Raw genomic sequence first — 17,803 nt, forward strand, 5'->3', positions numbered from 1 at the left:
AAGTTCTTTGCATGAAGTTGAGTGGAAGGCAACTTTAAACCACATCGCGAGTTGAGTAACTGCTTATAAATTCGGTGTTTTCTCCCTTTTGTCTTCCAGGTTCCATTGCCTTCCCTTTCCCCCACAATGCAGGCAGGCACCATAGCCCGGTGGGAAAAAAAAGAAGGGGAAAAAATCAATGAGGGTGACTTAATTGCAGAGGTAAGTGGTTTGAAAATACGGAGATGAGTTAGAGGAGACTGACTGGACGTTATCTTTCTGCATGAGTAGTTAGCCCCTTGATTTAGAAACTGAGATGGTTTTCAAAACTTGGTATCAGAGGGCCAGTGTTACAGCATAGTGAGGCAAGCTGCCACCTGCAATGCCAGCATCCCACAAGAGCGCTGGTTCGGGTCCTGGCTGCTCCACTTCCAATCCAGCTCCCTGCTAATGGTCTGGAAAAGCAGTGGAAGATGGCCCAACTGCTTGGGCCCCTGCCATCCACTTGTGGGACCAGGATGAAGCTCCTGGCTCCTGGCTTCTGCCTAGCTCAGCACTGGCAGTTGTGGGGAGTCAACCAGTGCCTCACCTTCTGACACTTTCAAATAAATAAATAAATCTTTAAAAAAATCTTTGGTATTAGAGAATATTGCTTAGATAAGTTGTCAGCAGCTTGTCAAACTGATTTTTAAAAATTTAATTTAATTATTTATTTATTTATACAGCAGAGTTATGGGGTAGAGGGAGATATCTTCCATATTTTGGTTTACTCCCCAAATGACTGCAGTGGCTGGGACTGGACTGGGCAGAAGCTAGGAGCCTGGAGCTTCCAGGTCTCCCACATCAGTGCAGGGCCTCAAGCACTTGGACCATTTCTGCAGATTTCCCAGGCACATTAGCAGGGAGCTAGATTGGAAGTGGAGTGGCCAGGTCTTAAACTGGTGCTCATACAGGATGCCATTGTCGCAGGTGGAGGCTTAACCTGCTATGCCACAGTGCCAGCCTCCAGTAAAAGTGATTTTTGTTTTTAAAGATTTATTCGTTTATTTGGAAGGCAGAGTTATAGAGAGGCAGTGGCAGAGAGAGAGGTTTTCCATCCTCTGGTTCACTCCCCAGAAGACTGCAATGGCTGGAGCTGGACCAATCCGAAAACAGGAGCCAGGAGCTTCAGGTTTCCCACATGGGTGCAGGGGCCCAGAGACTTGGGCCATCTTCCACTGCTTTCTCAGGCCATAGCAGAGAGCTGGATCAGAAGTGGAGCAGCCGAGACTCAAACGGCTGCCCATATGCGATGTCAGTGCTGCAGACCAAGGCCTTAATCCGCTGCGTCACAGCGCCAGCCCCCAACACTGCTTTTTGTGTTAACAGGTTGAAACTGATAAAGCCACTGTTGGATTTGAGAGCTTGGAGGAATGTTACATGGCAAAGATACTTGTTTCTGAAGGTACCAGGGATGTTCCAGTGGGAGCAGTCATCTGTATCACAGTTGGAAAGTGAGTAATACTCTCATAATGCATGAAACTTCTATACTTAGGGTATATTTTAATTTTAGAATTAAGAAATAATGAGTCAGAGACTTTGGAAAACTCCCTCTGTGGGAGCTGAGTCTGTGATGACCCTCTTATATTTATACATTTTGTCTCTTCCTTAGGCCTGAGGATATTGAGGCCTTTAAGAATTACACCTTGGATTCCGCTGCAGCGGCACCTACCCCTGCACCGGCCCCTGCACCAGCCCCTGCTGCTTCACCTCCTCCGCCTTCTGCTCAGGCTCCTGGTAGCTCATATCCCCCTCACATGCAGGTGAGGCTCAGCCTCTGAGTCTGCTCTGGATGGTTTGTTCCTTATTCATTATTTTTCATAGAAGACTGTTACATTTTGGAAACTGGCATTAAATGTGGTTCACCTCTGTCATTTTTGGAGTATACGGGGATTTAAATATGAAAATTGACAACTTTTTTCTTAATTGTATCCAGGTAAACTTGAACGGCTCCTTTAACATTTCTCAGCCTTGGTGTAGCACGCAGAATACCTGTATTTCCCATTCAGGAACATTATGTCACAGATTCTGAGCAGAATTTTTACTTATCTCTACTCTGTGTACACATAGGAGTTATAATAGAGCTGCTCTCTGTTGAATGAAAGTCCCCAGTTGATGGTTTCCCTTGGTGCGTGGTGGTCTATTTTCCAAGAGTGGGTGAAGTTGTCCTATTATATTTGTAAATGAGAAAACCAACAGTAAAAAACTAAAGTATAGACTAGACATATGTAATAGCATTGCATCAAAGTTGAAAGCAGTGAGTGCAATCTCTGTTGATTGTCTTAACTAAATCAGTTTCTAAGAAACTAAATTCTTTTATTAGATATTTGGGTAATACTATGTATATTTGTGTATTTTAGGTATTGGAAGTGAATAAAAAACTAGCTGTCCTTTTTTTAAAATTTTTTTTTATTTTTTAATTTTTTTTGACAGGCAGAGTGGACAGTGAGAGAGAGAGACAGAGAGAAGGGTCTTCCTGTGCCGTTGGTTCACCCTCCAATGGCCACTGCGGCTGGCGCGCTGCGGCCGGCGCACTGCGCTGATCTGAAGCCAGGAGCCAGGTGCTTCTCCTGGTCTCCCATGGGATGCAGGGCCATCCTCCACTGCACTCCTGGGTCACAGCAGAGAGCTGGCTTGGAAGAGGGGCAACCGGGACAGAATCCGGTGCCCCGACCGGGACTAGAACCCGGTGTGCCGGCGCCGCAGGCGGAGGATTAGCCTATTGAGCCGCGGCACCGGCTCCTTTATTTTATTTATTTATTTGAAAGGCAGAGGGATAGAGAGCTCCCATCTGCTGACCCACTCCCCAAGTGAAGTTATTTTTATTTCATTATAATGCTATTTCTAATTAGTTACAAAAGACTAAGAAGACAGCAAATGAAATCCTTATTTACAGAATAGCATCCAAATTCAGTGGACACACAAACCATATAAACAAGGAAGCAACTTTTTCCAGATTTATTTATATAAAGATAACATTTCATGTATTTTGTATGTACAGCTTTTTTTTTTTTTTTTTTGACAGGCAGAGTGAACAGTGAGAGAGAGAGACAGAGAAAAAGGTCTTCCTTTTTGCCGTTGGTTCGCCCTCCAATGGCCGCTGTGGCCGGCGCATCTCGCTGATCCAAAGCCAGGAGCCAGGCGCTTCTCCTGGTCTCCCATGCAGGTGCAGGGCCCAAGGACTTGGGCCATCCTCCACTGCCTTCCTGGGCCATAGCAGATAGCTGGCCTGGAAGAGAGGCAACTGGGATAGAATCCGGTGCCCCAACCGGGACTAGAACCTGGTGTGCCGGCGCCGCAAGGCGGAGGATTAGCCTGTTAAGCCACGGTGCCGGCTGTATGTACAGCTTTAAGAACATAAGAACACTTAGTACCATCCCCCCTGTAAGAAAGCGATTTTTAAAAAAAAGATTTATTGATTTATTTGAAAGTCAGAGTTACACAGAGAGAGAGAGAGGTCTTCCATCTGATGATTCACTCCCCAACTGGCCGCAACAGCTAGAGCTGCGCTGATCCAAAGCCAGGAGCTTCTTCTGGGTCACCCACATGGTGAAGGGGCCCAAGGACTTGGGCCATCTTCTACTGCTTTCCCAGGCCATAGCAGAGAGCTGGATCGGAAGTGGAGCAGCTGGTCTTGAACCGGTGCTCATATGGGATGCTGGCGCTTCAAGCCAGGGCGTTAACCCACTGCACCACCATTATGTGTGTTTGTGTGTGTGAGAACATTCAAAAATCCATTCCTCTTAGCAATTCTCAAGAATGAAATACATTGTTATTTATTTATTTTTTAAAATTTTTTATTTGACAGAGTTGTAGACAGTGAGAGAGAGAGAGAGAAAGGTCTTCCCTCCGTTGGTTCACTCCCCTAATGGCTGCTATGGCTAGCGCTCTGTGCCGATCCGAAGCCAGGAGCCAGGTGCTTCTTCTTGGTCTCCCATGTGAGTGTAGGAGCCCAAGCACTTGGGCCATCCTCCACTGCCTTCCTGGGCCACAGCAGAGAGCTGGACTGGAAGAGGAGCAACCGGGACTAGAACCCAGCGCCCATATGGGATGCCGGCACCACAGGCAGAGGATTAACCAAGTGAGCCATGGGGCCGGCCCCTAAAATACATTGTTATTAACTATAGTCACCAAACAACTGTTCTTAGTATATACATATATATATATAAATATATATATATATAAAATATATATTTTTTTTCTTTTTTAATCTTGTGAAGATATCTGAGAATTTGGAACACATGCAGTTACCTATGTGTGAAGAGACAGATGCCTAAGTGCAGAGCAGTGTAAAATTATGGCAGAATGATCTGGACCAAGATCATTCTGAAAATAAAAATTTTCATCCTTACCTGTTTTTTTGTTTTTTTTTTTTTAAGATGAAAAGGTGCTCTGTGCTTAGTTAACTGAGGAAGTAATTTTAGCTGTCTGAGAGAAATATTTGTCATGTGCTGGATTAGATAGCATAAAGGTTAGTATTTCAAGAATGATTTAGCCCATGGGAAGCTGTTGAGGCACTGACCTTTTGCTGTGATAACTATTTGGATTGTCATAGTTACTGTCATTCTTTGATGTTACATAAACTTGCCTGAGTTCTGTTATGCCCAAGATGTCCTTGTATTAAGCAGTAATATATTTGTTTCTACAGATACTTCTTCCTGCCCTCTCTCCCACCATGACCATGGGCACAGTTCAGAGATGGGAAAAAAAAGTGGGTGAAAAGCTAAATGAAGGAGACTTACTGGCAGAGATAGAGACTGACAAGGCCACTATAGGTGAGATTGCTTCTGCTCTTAATGGTTGAGACAGTGAGTATTCCAGTGAGGAAGAGGATTGCCATCCTTCCTATAAATGAGTGAGTGATACTATGAAAACCTTATACTTCTTAGTGTTCATTTCCTGGGACAGGATGTTTTACACAAAGACAAAAACGTGCCTAGACTGATTTGTCAGTTCATACTGCATTCACTGAGTCAAGGGTATGCCGACTCAGATTATTCTAAGGCCAGAGTTTGCTTCTTAGCTTTATTATTATGTTACTGACAAGCTATATAAGAATGACTGTTCTCAAACTCAGCAAAAGAAAGAAAGAAAACAGGAGAAAATCTCATCACCAGGGTAGGAAAACACCAAAAAACTTTTTTTTTTTTTGACAGGCAGAGTGGACAGTGAGAGGGAGAGAGACAGAGAGAAGGGTCTTCCTTTGCCGTTGGTTCACCCCACAATGGCCGCTGTGGCAGGTGCACCACGCTGATCCAAAGCCAGGAGCCAGGTGCTTCTCCTGGTCTCCCATGCGGGTGCAGGGCCCAAGGACTTGGGCCATCCTCCACTGCACTCCCTGGCCACAGCAGAGAACTGGCCTGGAAGAGGAGCAACCGGGATGTGTGCCAGCGCCGCAGGCGGAGGATTAGCCTATTGAGCCGTGGCGCCGGCCATCACCAAAAAACTTAAGATGACTTTGAGAAAAAATTAAGACCAGGGTTTAGGTTTTAAGTTGTTTTCATAGTTTCATATATTTCATGTATGCCCTTGTTGACATGTTTTTTTTTTTTTTAAAGATTTGAGAGGTAGAATTACACACACAGAGAGAGGGAGAGACAGAAAGAAAGGTCTTCCATCCACTGGTTCACTACCCAAATGGCCACAATAGCCAGACCTGGACTGATCCAAAGCCAGGAGCCAGGAGCTTCTTCTGGGTGTCTCACATGGGTGCAGGGGCCCAAGGACTTGGGCCATCTTCCACTGCTTTCCCCAGCCAGCTGGATTGGAAGAGGAACAGCCAGGACTCAGTCAGTGCCCATATGGGATGTTGGTGCCTTAGGCAGAGGCTCAGCCCACTATGCCACAGCGCCAGCCCCCAGATTGTCTTTTAAAACCCCGTCATTTCATAATGGCACCTAAGGGCAAAGGAGGAGTAAAGAGTAGGACCCTACGGTGTCCTGCTTTCTCTCACATTTCACCAGAACAATTCCTTTTTATCTCTTTGCATATTGTACTTCCTGTAAGATTTTTTTTTTAAAGAGAGTATTCTATTTTATAAAAAATAAAGGCAAATTAAACTTTGGAATTAGATTTGCTTCCTCATTCAATGTCACTCTCACTATAGAGATTGTTATTCTAGAGGCTCTAGTCATTAGAGGAATATTATCTTTTTTTTTTTTTGACAGGCAGAGTGGACAGTGAGAGAGAGAGACAGAGAGAAAGGTCTTCCTTTTGCCGTTGGTTCACCCTCCAATGGCCGCCGCGGTAGCGCGCTGCGGCCGGCGCACCGCGCTGTTCCGATGGCAGGAGCCAGGTGCTTATCCTGATCTCCCATGGGGTGCAGAGCCCAAACACTTGGGCTATCCTCCACTGCACTCCCTGGCCACAGCAGAGAGCTGGCCTGGAAGAGGGGCAACCGGGACAGGATCGGTGCCCCGACCGGGACTAGAACCCGGTGTGCCGGCGCCGCAAGGCGGAGGATTAGCCTGTTGAGCCACGGCGCCGGCGGAATATTATCTTGATCAAACTCTAAACTTTATTGTGGCCCAAGTGCCTTTTCTTTTTAAACATAATTTTCTTTTTTTCTTAAAGATTTGTTTATTTAAAAGGCAGAGTGACAGAAAAGGAGAGAGAGAGAGAGAGAGAGAGAGAGAGAGATCTTTCACCTGCTGGTTCACTCTGTAAATGTCCACAACAGCCAGGTATAGGCCAGGCCAGAGCCAGGAACTCCATCTTGGTCTCTTATATGGGTGTTGGGGGTAACCACTTGGGCCATCTTTTGCTGTCTTCCCAGATACATTAGGAAGCTGAATCAGAAGTGGAACAGCAGGGGCTCGAACCAGCACTCTGATATGTGATGCTGACATCTCAGTGAGCAGCCTAACCTGTTGCCCTACAACACTGGGCCCCTTTTTTGAGTATTAATTCTCAATTGGGAAGTGGAAGTATTTATCAGAGCTATATTTAGCAAGGAGAGGTACAATATCACAGAAATCAAAGATCTGGAAGGCAATACTTAGCCTCTCCGATGGCTTCTTTTTGTTTTACTTTTGTAACTCTTACTGTTTGAGTTCCTTGCAAGAAGAGTAGTAGTTAAGTAGAATATAAGTTGTTAACGCCAGAGAAATCCCAGTAATGGTCTTCCCATGGCAATGTTTAATATAATACTGGTGTATTCTTTTAGGGGCTAAAATGCTGCATTACTATCTTGGTAACTCTCTTAATTTGACATGCATGTAGACCTGATCTCTAGCAGTATAGCTGACACCATTTTGGATGAGTCAGTATGGGGGCTGCTCTTGGCGATGTTTTTTAATAACTGTCAGAACTAACCACTCAGGACCAGCATTGTGGCATAGCAAGTAAAGCATATGGCATCCCATATGGGCATCACTTTGAGTCCCAGCTACTCCACTTCCAATTGAGCTTCCTGCCAGTGTGCCTGGGAAAGCAGCAGAAGGTGGCTCAAGTGCTTGGGCCCCTGCACACATGTGAGAGACTCAGATGAAGCTCTGGGCCCCTGGCTTAGGTCTGGCCCAGCCTTGGCCATTTCAGATGGGAGAGCTCTCTCTCTCTCTCTGTCTCTTCCTCTCTTTCTGTAGCTCTGCCTTTCAAGTAAAAAAAAAATTTTTTTTAAATTAACCACTCTTTATAAGGAAAACTCATGTTTAGCAGATGATCATTCCTCAATATCTGAGGGAGATTGGTTTCAGAAAACAATGTCTGTACATGTTCAGTGTAGATGCAACCATCATAGTCATAACTACATAATATGAGGGGTCTTCAAAAAGTTCATGGATGGGTTGGCATTGTGGCACAGCAGGTTAAGCCGCTGTTTACCTCGCTGGCATCATGTGTTGGAGTGCCACTTCGAGACCTGGCTTCTCTGCTTTCAATCCAGCTTCCTGCTGATGTGCCTTGGAAGGCAGCAGAAGTTGGCCTACGTACTTGAGTTTCTGCCACCTGTGTAGTAGACAAGGATGGAGTCCTTGGCTTCCAACTTCAGCCTGGCCCAGACCTGGCTTTCATAGCCATTTGGGGAGTGAACCAGTGGGTGGAAGATTTTTCCCTCCCTCTCTCTGTTGCTCTGTCTTTCAAATACATATATACATGTATAAGTCTTTAAAAAAATTCACAGAAAAATGTGAATTAAGCATTCATATGAAATTAAAAAAATTTTTTTAATGATTTATTTATTCATTTGAAAATCAGAGTTACAGAGATAGAGGAAGAGAGAGAGAGAGAGAGAGAGAGAGAACTCTTTTATCCTCTGGTTTGCTCCAGAGAGAGAGAGAGAGAGAGCTCTTTTATCCTCTGGTTTGCTCCCCAGATGGCTGCAATGGCCAGGGTTAGGCCAGGCTGAAGCCAGGAGCCAGGAGATTCATTCGGGTCTCCCACATGGGTAGCAGGGCCCCAGACACTTGGGTCATCTTCTGCTGCTTTTCCCAAGCTATTAGCGTGGAGCAGCTAGGACACAAACTGGCCCCTATATGGGATGCTGGGGTCTCAGGCAGTGGCTTTACCTTTTATGCCACAATGCCTGCCCCAAAAATTTTTGCAAAATTTGTTTTTGCAATTTTAATTTTATTTCCCACAAACTTTTTTGAAGTCCCCACATACATGTCAGCAGTAATGTAACCGTTTCAACCCAAGGTTGTTTGAATATGAGGATCCAGACCTTTGGCTACAAAGGGTCAAATGTACTGTTACCCTCATTGTAGAAGTCAAGAAAGTGAGATACAGGGGCCAGCCTTGTGGCATAGTGGGTAAAGCAGCAGGTGGAAGGTCTCTTTGTCTGTCTCCCTCCTTCTCTCTCTGTAATTCTGACTTTCAAAATAAATAAATAAATCTTTTTTTTTAAAAAGGAAACCGAGACACAGAGGTTAAATAGCATGCAAAAAGGCGCTATAGCTAGGAGAAAAGCCTTTAGCTTAAATCTGTGCTGTGAGTCTAGAGGGGTAGTGGGTTCTTTTAAGTCCCGTAATGTTTCCCCTCTCTGTTTCAGGTTTTGAAGTGCAGGAAGAAGGCTATCTGGCAAAAATCCTGATCCCTGAAGGCACGAGAGATGTCCCTCTAGGAACCCCACTCTGTATCATTGTAGAAAAAGAAGCAGATATATCGGCATTTGCTGACTACAGGCCGACTGAAGTGGCTGATTTAAAACCGCAAGCACCACCACCTGTCCCACCCCCGGTAGGCATGCTCCTGGAATTAGGTGATGCCCTACATTCCTTTCAACTCCAAGATCCTGTGAATGAGGGAGACAGTTCATTGACATTTGTGGCTGTCTCTAGAGGGTGTGTCATGCTGCACTTGTAACCTCAGGGTGGATAGTTTTTTTCTTATAGCTCTTTTCCGCCTGCTATCTTGAATCCTGCTAAGAGCAAATGTGAGGTGACATGTTCTCTTTCTGCTTTAGGTGTAGATATGCTTCTGGAAGGTAAGGTTTCATTCAGCATTTTCTGTTTAATTTACCAGATAATCACTTTCAATCCTGTTGGTATTTACATATTATAGAGGAACAAGTATATCTTTTGTAATACATTGGCAGAATATGACTTGTTTAGCATAGAATTTAGTATTCCACTATGTGTGTTGTAGCATACACTGTTGATCAATAACATGAACTTGTGTTAATAACTGTAAGCCAAATAACATGTATGATGACGATTCTAAATGCTAGAGTCATGCGACTTTAGATGAAGTACACATTTCTGTCAGAAAACCTGATTCCTAATTGCTGGCTGTTCATGAGGAGCTGGCAAGTGGCAATGTTGATTTAAGATACTTTGAACATGGAACCTTCCATCATTTTATATTTTGAAATTAGGTAAGGTAAAAACAAAAACCATGTTGGAAGTGTAGAAGGATGGGAATAAAGATGTGATATGAGATTAAAATGAAGAAAGGTTGTAGGGATATTATATATTGATTAGAAGTATTATATTCCACTTATACACAGGGTGGGGAATGTCCAGCTTGTTATCAGTATAAGGCCCACAAAATTATTTGGTCTGGCCCTGCCAAGGCAACTGCAAGTGGAACTCAAAATTCAATTAATCTATAGTAGGCTCATTTTAAAGTTGATTTTTTATTTTTTGTAGTATTTTTTAATTTTGTAGTATCCAAATGACCCTTGTCAGAAAAAAAGTTTCCCTATCCTTACAGAGTAAGATAACTTTATTCTGTCCTGGACATAAAGAATTGTCCTTGCCATTCATTTTGCTATATTGTGTTGGTTAAAAGTTAAAAAAAAAATTCATTCTTCTCTTTTAAAAAAGATGAACATTGCTTAATTAAAAGGAAACTCTTAATCTTTCAGACTGGTCTCTGTGGTGATGAATTAATAATTTGTAGCTTTTTTCGAAAGGTGGCCACAGCTGCTCCAACTCCTCAGCCTTCTGCCCCTACACCTTCAGCCGCCTTGCCAGCTGCTCCTGTTGGACCGAAAGGACGGGTGTTTGTCAGCCCTCTGGCAAAGAAGCTGGCAGCAGAGAAAGGCATTGATCTTACACAAGTGAAAGGCAAGTCTGTTTCTACGGAGAGTGAAAAGTCAGTTGAATTTCCTCCTTAAGACCAGTGAGTTCAACTGTATGCAGTTGTCTTAACTGGGACAGTAGGGAGAGGGTGACAGAGGGAAATGTCTCAAGGAAATATCTTCTCCCATAGGAGTAGGGAAATTGTTATTATGCTTTATTTAGTCTGCCAATACAATTTAGATTCTTTTTATTCTCTGCTCATGGGAACTCTTGGTGAAAATGGACGTGCTTGTTCAGCAAAGTTGTATTATAGGACTTGACCATATAATACTAAAAAATCTTTGTTAATGCAAGGTTGACTGAATGTTAGCTATAAAAGACAAAACATGAAGTTGGGTGATTTAAAATGACTTAAAAATAATAAGATTCATGTTGAACTGAACTGAAACTCCTTAAGGCAAGGGCAGGAGAAAATGCTTATCCATTTTCTTCTCCCCAAAAAGAAGTACAGGTTAGTGATAAGAGCATAGAGCCTGGAATCAGACCACTTGGTGTTTATCTTGGCCCGACTGTTTGCTGTGTAATATGTCTTTAGGCAAATTATTGTTTAGCCTATGCATTTCTTTCTTTCTTTTTTTTTTTTTTTTTAAGATTTACTTATTTATTTGAAAGTTAGAGGGAAAGAAGAGAGAGAGAGAAGCCTTCTGTCTGCTGGTTCACTCCCCAAATGGCTGCAACAGCCAGAGCTGGGCTGATCCGAAGCCAGGAACCAGGAGCTTCTTCCTGGTCTCCCACACAGGTGCAGGGGTCAAAGGATTTGGGCCATCTACTGCTTTCCCAGGCCATAACAGAGAGCCAGATTGGAAGTAGAGCAGCTGGGACTTGAGCTGGTGCCCATATGGGATGTTGGCTCTGGAACTGAAATGCTTGGGATTCCATTGTCAACTCTGTCATATTCTAACTCTGTGATCTTTTTTATCCTGATTTATTTTTTATTCATTTGAATATAAAAATAGTGTCTTATAATTTGTGAGGATTAAACAAATTAATAAGTAGCACTTGCACAGATGAAGTGTAATCTAGGTATTAGCTAACATAATAATTTTTTCTTGTTAAATAAGGGGATATAAATGCTAAGAGAAATAAGCTGAGTAGTTACACTAGTGTGTGACAGAGTAGATAGATATGTGGTCATGACTACTTTCAGGGTGTTTGGGGAAGATCTTTCTGATGAGGTGACATTTGATATGAACCCAAAGGTGAGAAGGAATCAACTGTGGGCCAACCACGTGAAGAACTGGACAAAGAACATTTTGGACAGAGACCAACAGTGTACACCCTGAAGGGGGAAACAGTGAGGGTTGTTTGAGGAACATAAAGAAGGCCAGTGATAATGGAGCACAGTGAGTGAAGGAGCCTGGTGGGAGGGCATGAGGTTGGAAATAAACAGGGATGAGAGGAACGGCAAGGACCTTACAGGTCATGATCAAGAATTTGAATTTTATTTAAAATACAGTGGGAAGCCATGGAAAGATTTAAGTAAGGAGCTTAGTCCCACAAGAGTGCCTACTTCAGATTCCAGCTGCAAGTCCGGGGCCTCTTGTATGTGTGACTAACTATAAATCAGGGGTTCCCAGGACCCTTTCCTCAGGTTTAATAATTTGCTAGAATAACTCCCAGAACTCAAAGAAGCACTTTACTTACTGTTATCACTTTATTATGAAGGATATAATTCATGGACAGGCAAATAGATGCATAAGGCAAGGTATTGTAGAGAAAGGTGCACAGAGCTTCCACACCCTCTTTGAGCATGCCACCTTCCCACATCACCCTTCCTGCATAGGATGTGCTCACCAATCTGGAAGCTCTCTGAATCTTGCAATTCAAAAAACTTTTTTTTTTTTTTTTTTGACAGGCAGAGTGGACAGTGAGAGAGAGAGAGAAAGGTCTTCCTATTGCCGTTGGTTCACCCTCCAATGGCCGCCGCGGTAGGCGCGCTGCGGCCGGCGCACTGCGCCGATCCAATGGCAGGAGCCAGGTGCTTCTCCTGGTCTCCCATGGGGTGCAGAACCCAAGCACTTGGGCCATCCTCCACTGCACTCCCTGGCCACAGCAGAGAGCTGGCCTGGAAGAGGGGCAACCGGGACAGGATCGGTGCCCCGACCAGGACTAGAACCCGGTGTGCTGGCGCTGCAAGGCGGAGGATTAGCCTAGTGAGCCACGGTGCCGGCCACAAAAAACATTTTTTTAAAAAGATTTATTTATTGGGGTTGGCGCTGTGGTGCAGTGGGTTAAAGCCCTGGCCTGAAGTGCCAGCATCCCATATGAGCACCGGTTCAAGTACCAGCTGCTCCACTTCCCATCCAGCTCTCTGCTATGGCCTGTGAAAGCAGCAGAGGATAGCCCAAGTCCTTGGGCCCCTGCAGCCACGTGGGAGACCCAGAAGAAGCTCCTGGCTCCTGGCTTCATATCAGCGCAGCTCCGGCCATTGCGGCCATCTGGGGAGTGAACCAGCAGATGGAAGACCTCTCTCTCTGTCTCTACCTCTCTCTGTAACTCTTTCAAATAAATAAATAAATCTTTTTTTAAAAAGTGATTTATTTATTTATTGAAAGGCAGAGTTGCAGAGAGGAAGAAGCTCCTGGATTCTAAATGGTCCAGTTCCAGCCATCACGGCCATTTGGGGAGTGAACCAGCAGATGAAAGATCTTTCTGCCTCTGCATCTCCCTCTCTGTCACTCTGCCTTTCAGGTAAAATAAATGTTTTAAAACAAACATTTTTTAAAAGGCAGAGTGACAGAGTGAAAGAGCACTTCCATCTGCTAATTCACTCCCCAAATGGCTACAATAACCAAGGCTGGGCCAGACGGAAGCCAGGAGCCAGGAGCTTCTTCTGGGTCTACCATATGGGTGCAGGGGCCCAAGCACTTAGGCCATCTTCTGCTTCTTTGCCAAGTACATTATCAGGGAACTGGATTGGAAGTAGAGCAGCTAGTACTCAAACCACTGTTAAATATGGGGTGCTGGGGTCACAGGCAGCAACTTTATCTGCTATACCGCAGTGCTGGCCCCTCAAAGTTTTATTTTCATAGAGGTTCCATTACAAAGAGTTGCTTGATTAAATCATCGACCAGGCCGGCGCCGCGGCTCACTAGGCTAATCCTCCGCCTTGCGGCGCCGGCACACCGGGTTCTAGTCCCGGTCGGGGCACCGATCCTGTCCCGGTTGCCCCTCTTCCAGGCCAGCTCTCTGCTGTGGCCAGGGAGTGCAGTGGAGGATGGCCCAAGTCCTTGGGCCCTGCACCCCATGGGAGACCAGGAGAAGCACCTGGCTCCTGCCATCGGATCAGTGCGGTGCGCCGGCCGCAGCGCGCTACCGCGGCGGCCATTGGAGGGTGAACCAACGGCAAAAGGAAGACCTTTCTCTCTGTCTCTCTCTCACTGTCCACTCTGCCTGTCCAAAAAAAAAAAAAAAAAAAAAATCATCGACCAGTGGTCATTGAACTCGGTCTCTAGTCTTCCCCTCCCAGGGATTGGAGCTGGGGATATAGAGAGGAGAGAAAGGAGACTGAAAGTTCTCGCCCTAAAATCTTGTGTTTGCTCTTTCTGCTGGTCATCCCCTAACATGGATGCTGTCTTAGGCCCCCACCCTTATTACCTCATTAGCATAAATTGTGATGTGTGGATAGGGACTTGTTGTGACTAGTCAGACACTTACTGTTCAGGAAATTCTAAGAGTTTTAGGAGATTCAAGCCAGGAACCTGGATATACTCCTGTGGAAATGTGTATTCATGGGAAATTTGTATTATGAAAAAACTGTTCAGAGATTTCAGCATTTTCTTTGTACCCAGGTAAACTTACCTTTTAATTACACTTTTCCACAGACTTTTTGGAAGTACTTCCTTATTTTTTATTATACCCCAGAGATGGCAGTCATAGAGAGGGTTGCTTGAATTCTAGGTATGAGAGATAATACAAGTATGGTGGTACTGCAAAATTTTTGTGGAAACTGGAATGAAAAGGAAAGTTTATTTTGATGCAGAATTTTGTTTGAAATTAGTGCATACAAAGGGTCTTCAAAAAGTTTGTAGAAAATGTTTACTATGAAAAATTTATAGGTGGACTTCAAATTTTTTGCATCAAAATAAACGTATCATTTCACTCCATTTTCCATGAACTTTTTGATGTACCCTCATACTAGTGGTAATGTGGTCTAGGACTTGAGCTGATCTTGTGGATTGGAAGGGAAAGTTAAAGCTGAGAAGGTGAAAATTTAGAAGTCTGGAGTTGGGTGAATGTTGGTTCCCGAGAAGACGGTCAGAATTCAAGTTAACTTGAATGAGGGGGAATAATTTTGAATTGGTAGATGAGAGACAGATAGCAGAGAGGCATAGGTTATATAGCCAGATGGCATGAACTTCAAAGAGAGTTGAGGTTTTTTTGAGAGGAGGAAGATTTAAGTACTTAGGAGAACTAGGGACCTCTAACCCTACATCTCAACCATGAAAAACTTGAGGTAAGAGAAGAATCACTTTTCCACAAACATTAGGGGAGAATTAGGGAACAAGTGACTAGGGGGATAGACTGCTTAGCAAATTTGACCACGATGTAATCATTTAGGGAAGATCTGTGTAAGACCTAAATCTTGATGTTCAGAGTTTAGTCTCAAAGCTACTCCTGTAGTGTTTTGTATTTCTTTGGGGCAAAGCAGTTTTCACATCACTATCCATTATTTTTTTTAAAGACTATTTATTTGAAAGACTGACAGAGCGAGAAAGATAGATTTCGTCTGCTGATTCACACCCCAAATACTCACAACATCTAGGGTTAGAACTGACCAAACAAGAAGTCCATCCAGTTCTCCCACATGGGTGGCAGAAACCCAAGTACTTAGGCTATCACCTGCTGCCTCCTGCATTAGCAGGAAACTGATGGTAAGTGCAGAGTAGAGGCCTGTGTTACAGTATAGCATGTTAAGCTGCCAGTTACAATGCTGGCATCCCGTAAGAGCGATGATTTGAGTTCCATCCAGCTCTTTGTTAATATACCTGGGAAGGCCCAAGATCTTGGACTGCTATTACCCATGTGGGAGACCCAGATAGTGTTCAGCCTGGTTTCAGCCTGCTAAGTCTGGGCTGTTGTAGTCATCTGGGGACTGAACCAGCAGATAGAAGATCTGTCTCCACCTCTCTGTTGCTCTGCCTTTTGAATAAATAAAACTTTTTTTTTTTTTTTCCCCAAGTGCAGAACAGCCAGGACTGGAACCAAGCACTGCAATGTGAGGTACACAGACCCACGCAACAGCCTAACCCCTTGTTCCCCCTGTTCCATACCTACCTCATTATCCTTTTTCTTTCCTTTACTTTTTTCTTAAGATTGATTTATTTGAAAGGCAGAGTTACAGAGAGAGAGAGATTTTCCATCTACTGGTCACTCCTCAAATCACCACAATGGCCAAAGCCAGGAGTCTGGAACTCCATCCAGGTCTCTTATGTAGACATCAGGGGCCCAACCACTTGGACTGTCTTCTGCTGCTTTCCCAGATGCATTAGCAGGGAGCTGGATCAGAAGTGAAGCATCCAGGACTTGAATTGACACTCCCATATGGGATGCCAGCATTGCAAGTGGTAGCTTAACCCACTGTACCATAGCACTGGCTTCCCCTACTCTCACACACACAACCGCCCTGCTATCCATTTTATCTTCACAGCATTCTTCATGTTGGGGTTGGTTTGAGTATTACAGTCTTCATCCATCAGTGAGACTGAAGACCAAATAAAATTAAGTGACTGTGCTCATCTGTTTTCACTCCTTGTCCAATGTTCTTCCATTTGTACCATATTATTTTATAATGGTCTGTTGTGCCTTCTGAGGGAGATAGGTAAAAGGATTTAAAAGGTTCTAACTAATTGTCATCAGTCAAGGAACTCTTGTGGGTAGCTGGAGCTTACTATATGGCAGGGACAAGTTTTTTCCATCTGTAGTGTCTGGATCAGCCTTAGTTGTAAGGGTAGGTTATAGTTTCTGTCTTTTATAAAGGAGGTGGATCTAATAAGGGTACTGCCACCTGTATTCTAGAGTTCCTGGGGAGGATAAACACAATCTTAGCCAACTCAGTTTTCATAATAAAGGAAAGAAGTTGGAAAGAACTGCACACAAGAGTCCTTTTAAAAATCTGCTCTGTTGGGCCAGCGCCGTGGCTCAACAGGCTAATCCTCCGCCTTGCGGCGCCGGCACACTGGGTTCTAGTCCCGGTTGGGGCGCCGGATTCTGTCCCGGTTGCCCCTCTTCCAGGCCAGCTCTCTGCTATGGCCCAGGAAGGCAGTGGAGGATGGCCCAAGTCCTTGGGCCCTGCACCCCATGGGAGACCAGGAGAAGCACCTGGCTCCTGCCTTCGGATTGGCGTGGTATGCCGGCCGCAGCGGCCACTGGAGGGTGAACCAATGGCAAAGGAAGACCTTTCTCTCTGTCTCTCTCTCTCACTGTCCACTCTGCCTGTCAAAAAATAAATAAATAAAGATAATTCTTTATTAAAAAAAAAAAAAATCTCCTGTGTGGAAGATAACTCAAAATTTGACCAATTTTTTTTCTAGAAGTGGGCCAGTGTAGAAGGCATTCTAATAACTAAATTCTAAATTTCCGTAAAATTAAAGGGCAGCATTATCTACTTGAGTGTAAAATTGAGTCTAAGAGGTGGGAGATGGGCAGAGTGAGTGAAGTTGAATAAAAATAAAGTCACAGCTCTTGAGAGAACATTAGCAGTCCTTTCTTATGTGTGTCACTGCACCTGTTTTCCTTCTTTCTCTCTAACACAGGCCACCGTGACTACTGTGAGAAAGCTCTGAATGATGGGAAAACATATAGGGAATGAATGATTCTAAAGATAAGACCACTGGGGGCCAGAATTGTAGTGTAGTGGGACAGCTGCCACCTGCAATGTTGGCATCCCACATGGGTGCTGGTTCATGGCTTGGCTGCTCCACTTCCCATCCAGCCTGAGATAAGCAGCAGAAGATGGCCCAAATGTTTGGGTCCTTGCCACCCTTGTGGGAGACCTGGATGGAGCTCCTGCTTTCAGCCTGACCCGGTGCTGGCCATCACAGCCATCTGTGCACTGAAACAGATGGAAGAGTCTTTCTCTCTGTCTCTCTCTCTGTCTCTCTCTCTCTCTCTCTCAAATAAATAAATATTTTTTAAAAAAAGAGAGAGAAAAAGAGAAAACAAAAGATGAGATAATTGCAATTGAGTGTTTTTCAGGCTATTTTTTTGGGGAAAAAACTGATTTGCCTAATTGGTCCAAAGCAGTTGTTGCCAAATCTGTCAAC

The 17,803-nt window shown here is 44.3% G+C and overlaps 1 protein-coding gene across 1 annotated transcript in view; it reads left to right on the forward strand.

Moving 5' to 3' along the window:
* The window catches only part of DLAT (dihydrolipoamide S-acetyltransferase), a 35,118-nt gene that overhangs the window by 688 nt on the left and 16,627 nt on the right, over positions 1–17,803 (forward strand). Inside the window, exons 2-7 of the mRNA XM_062197007.1 lie at positions 100–201; positions 1,348–1,472; positions 1,631–1,781; positions 4,667–4,793; positions 9,005–9,192; positions 10,370–10,523. Of these exons, the coding sequence (XP_062052991.1) occupies positions 100–201; positions 1,348–1,472; positions 1,631–1,781; positions 4,667–4,793; positions 9,005–9,192; positions 10,370–10,523 (847 nt within the window). The remainder of the gene's footprint in view (positions 1–99; positions 202–1,347; positions 1,473–1,630; positions 1,782–4,666; positions 4,794–9,004; positions 9,193–10,369; positions 10,524–17,803) is intronic.

This window comes from Lepus europaeus, chromosome 7 (genome assembly GCF_033115175.1).
Source record: "Lepus europaeus isolate LE1 chromosome 7, mLepTim1.pri, whole genome shotgun sequence".
Taxonomy (NCBI): Eukaryota; Metazoa; Chordata; class Mammalia; order Lagomorpha; family Leporidae; genus Lepus; species Lepus europaeus.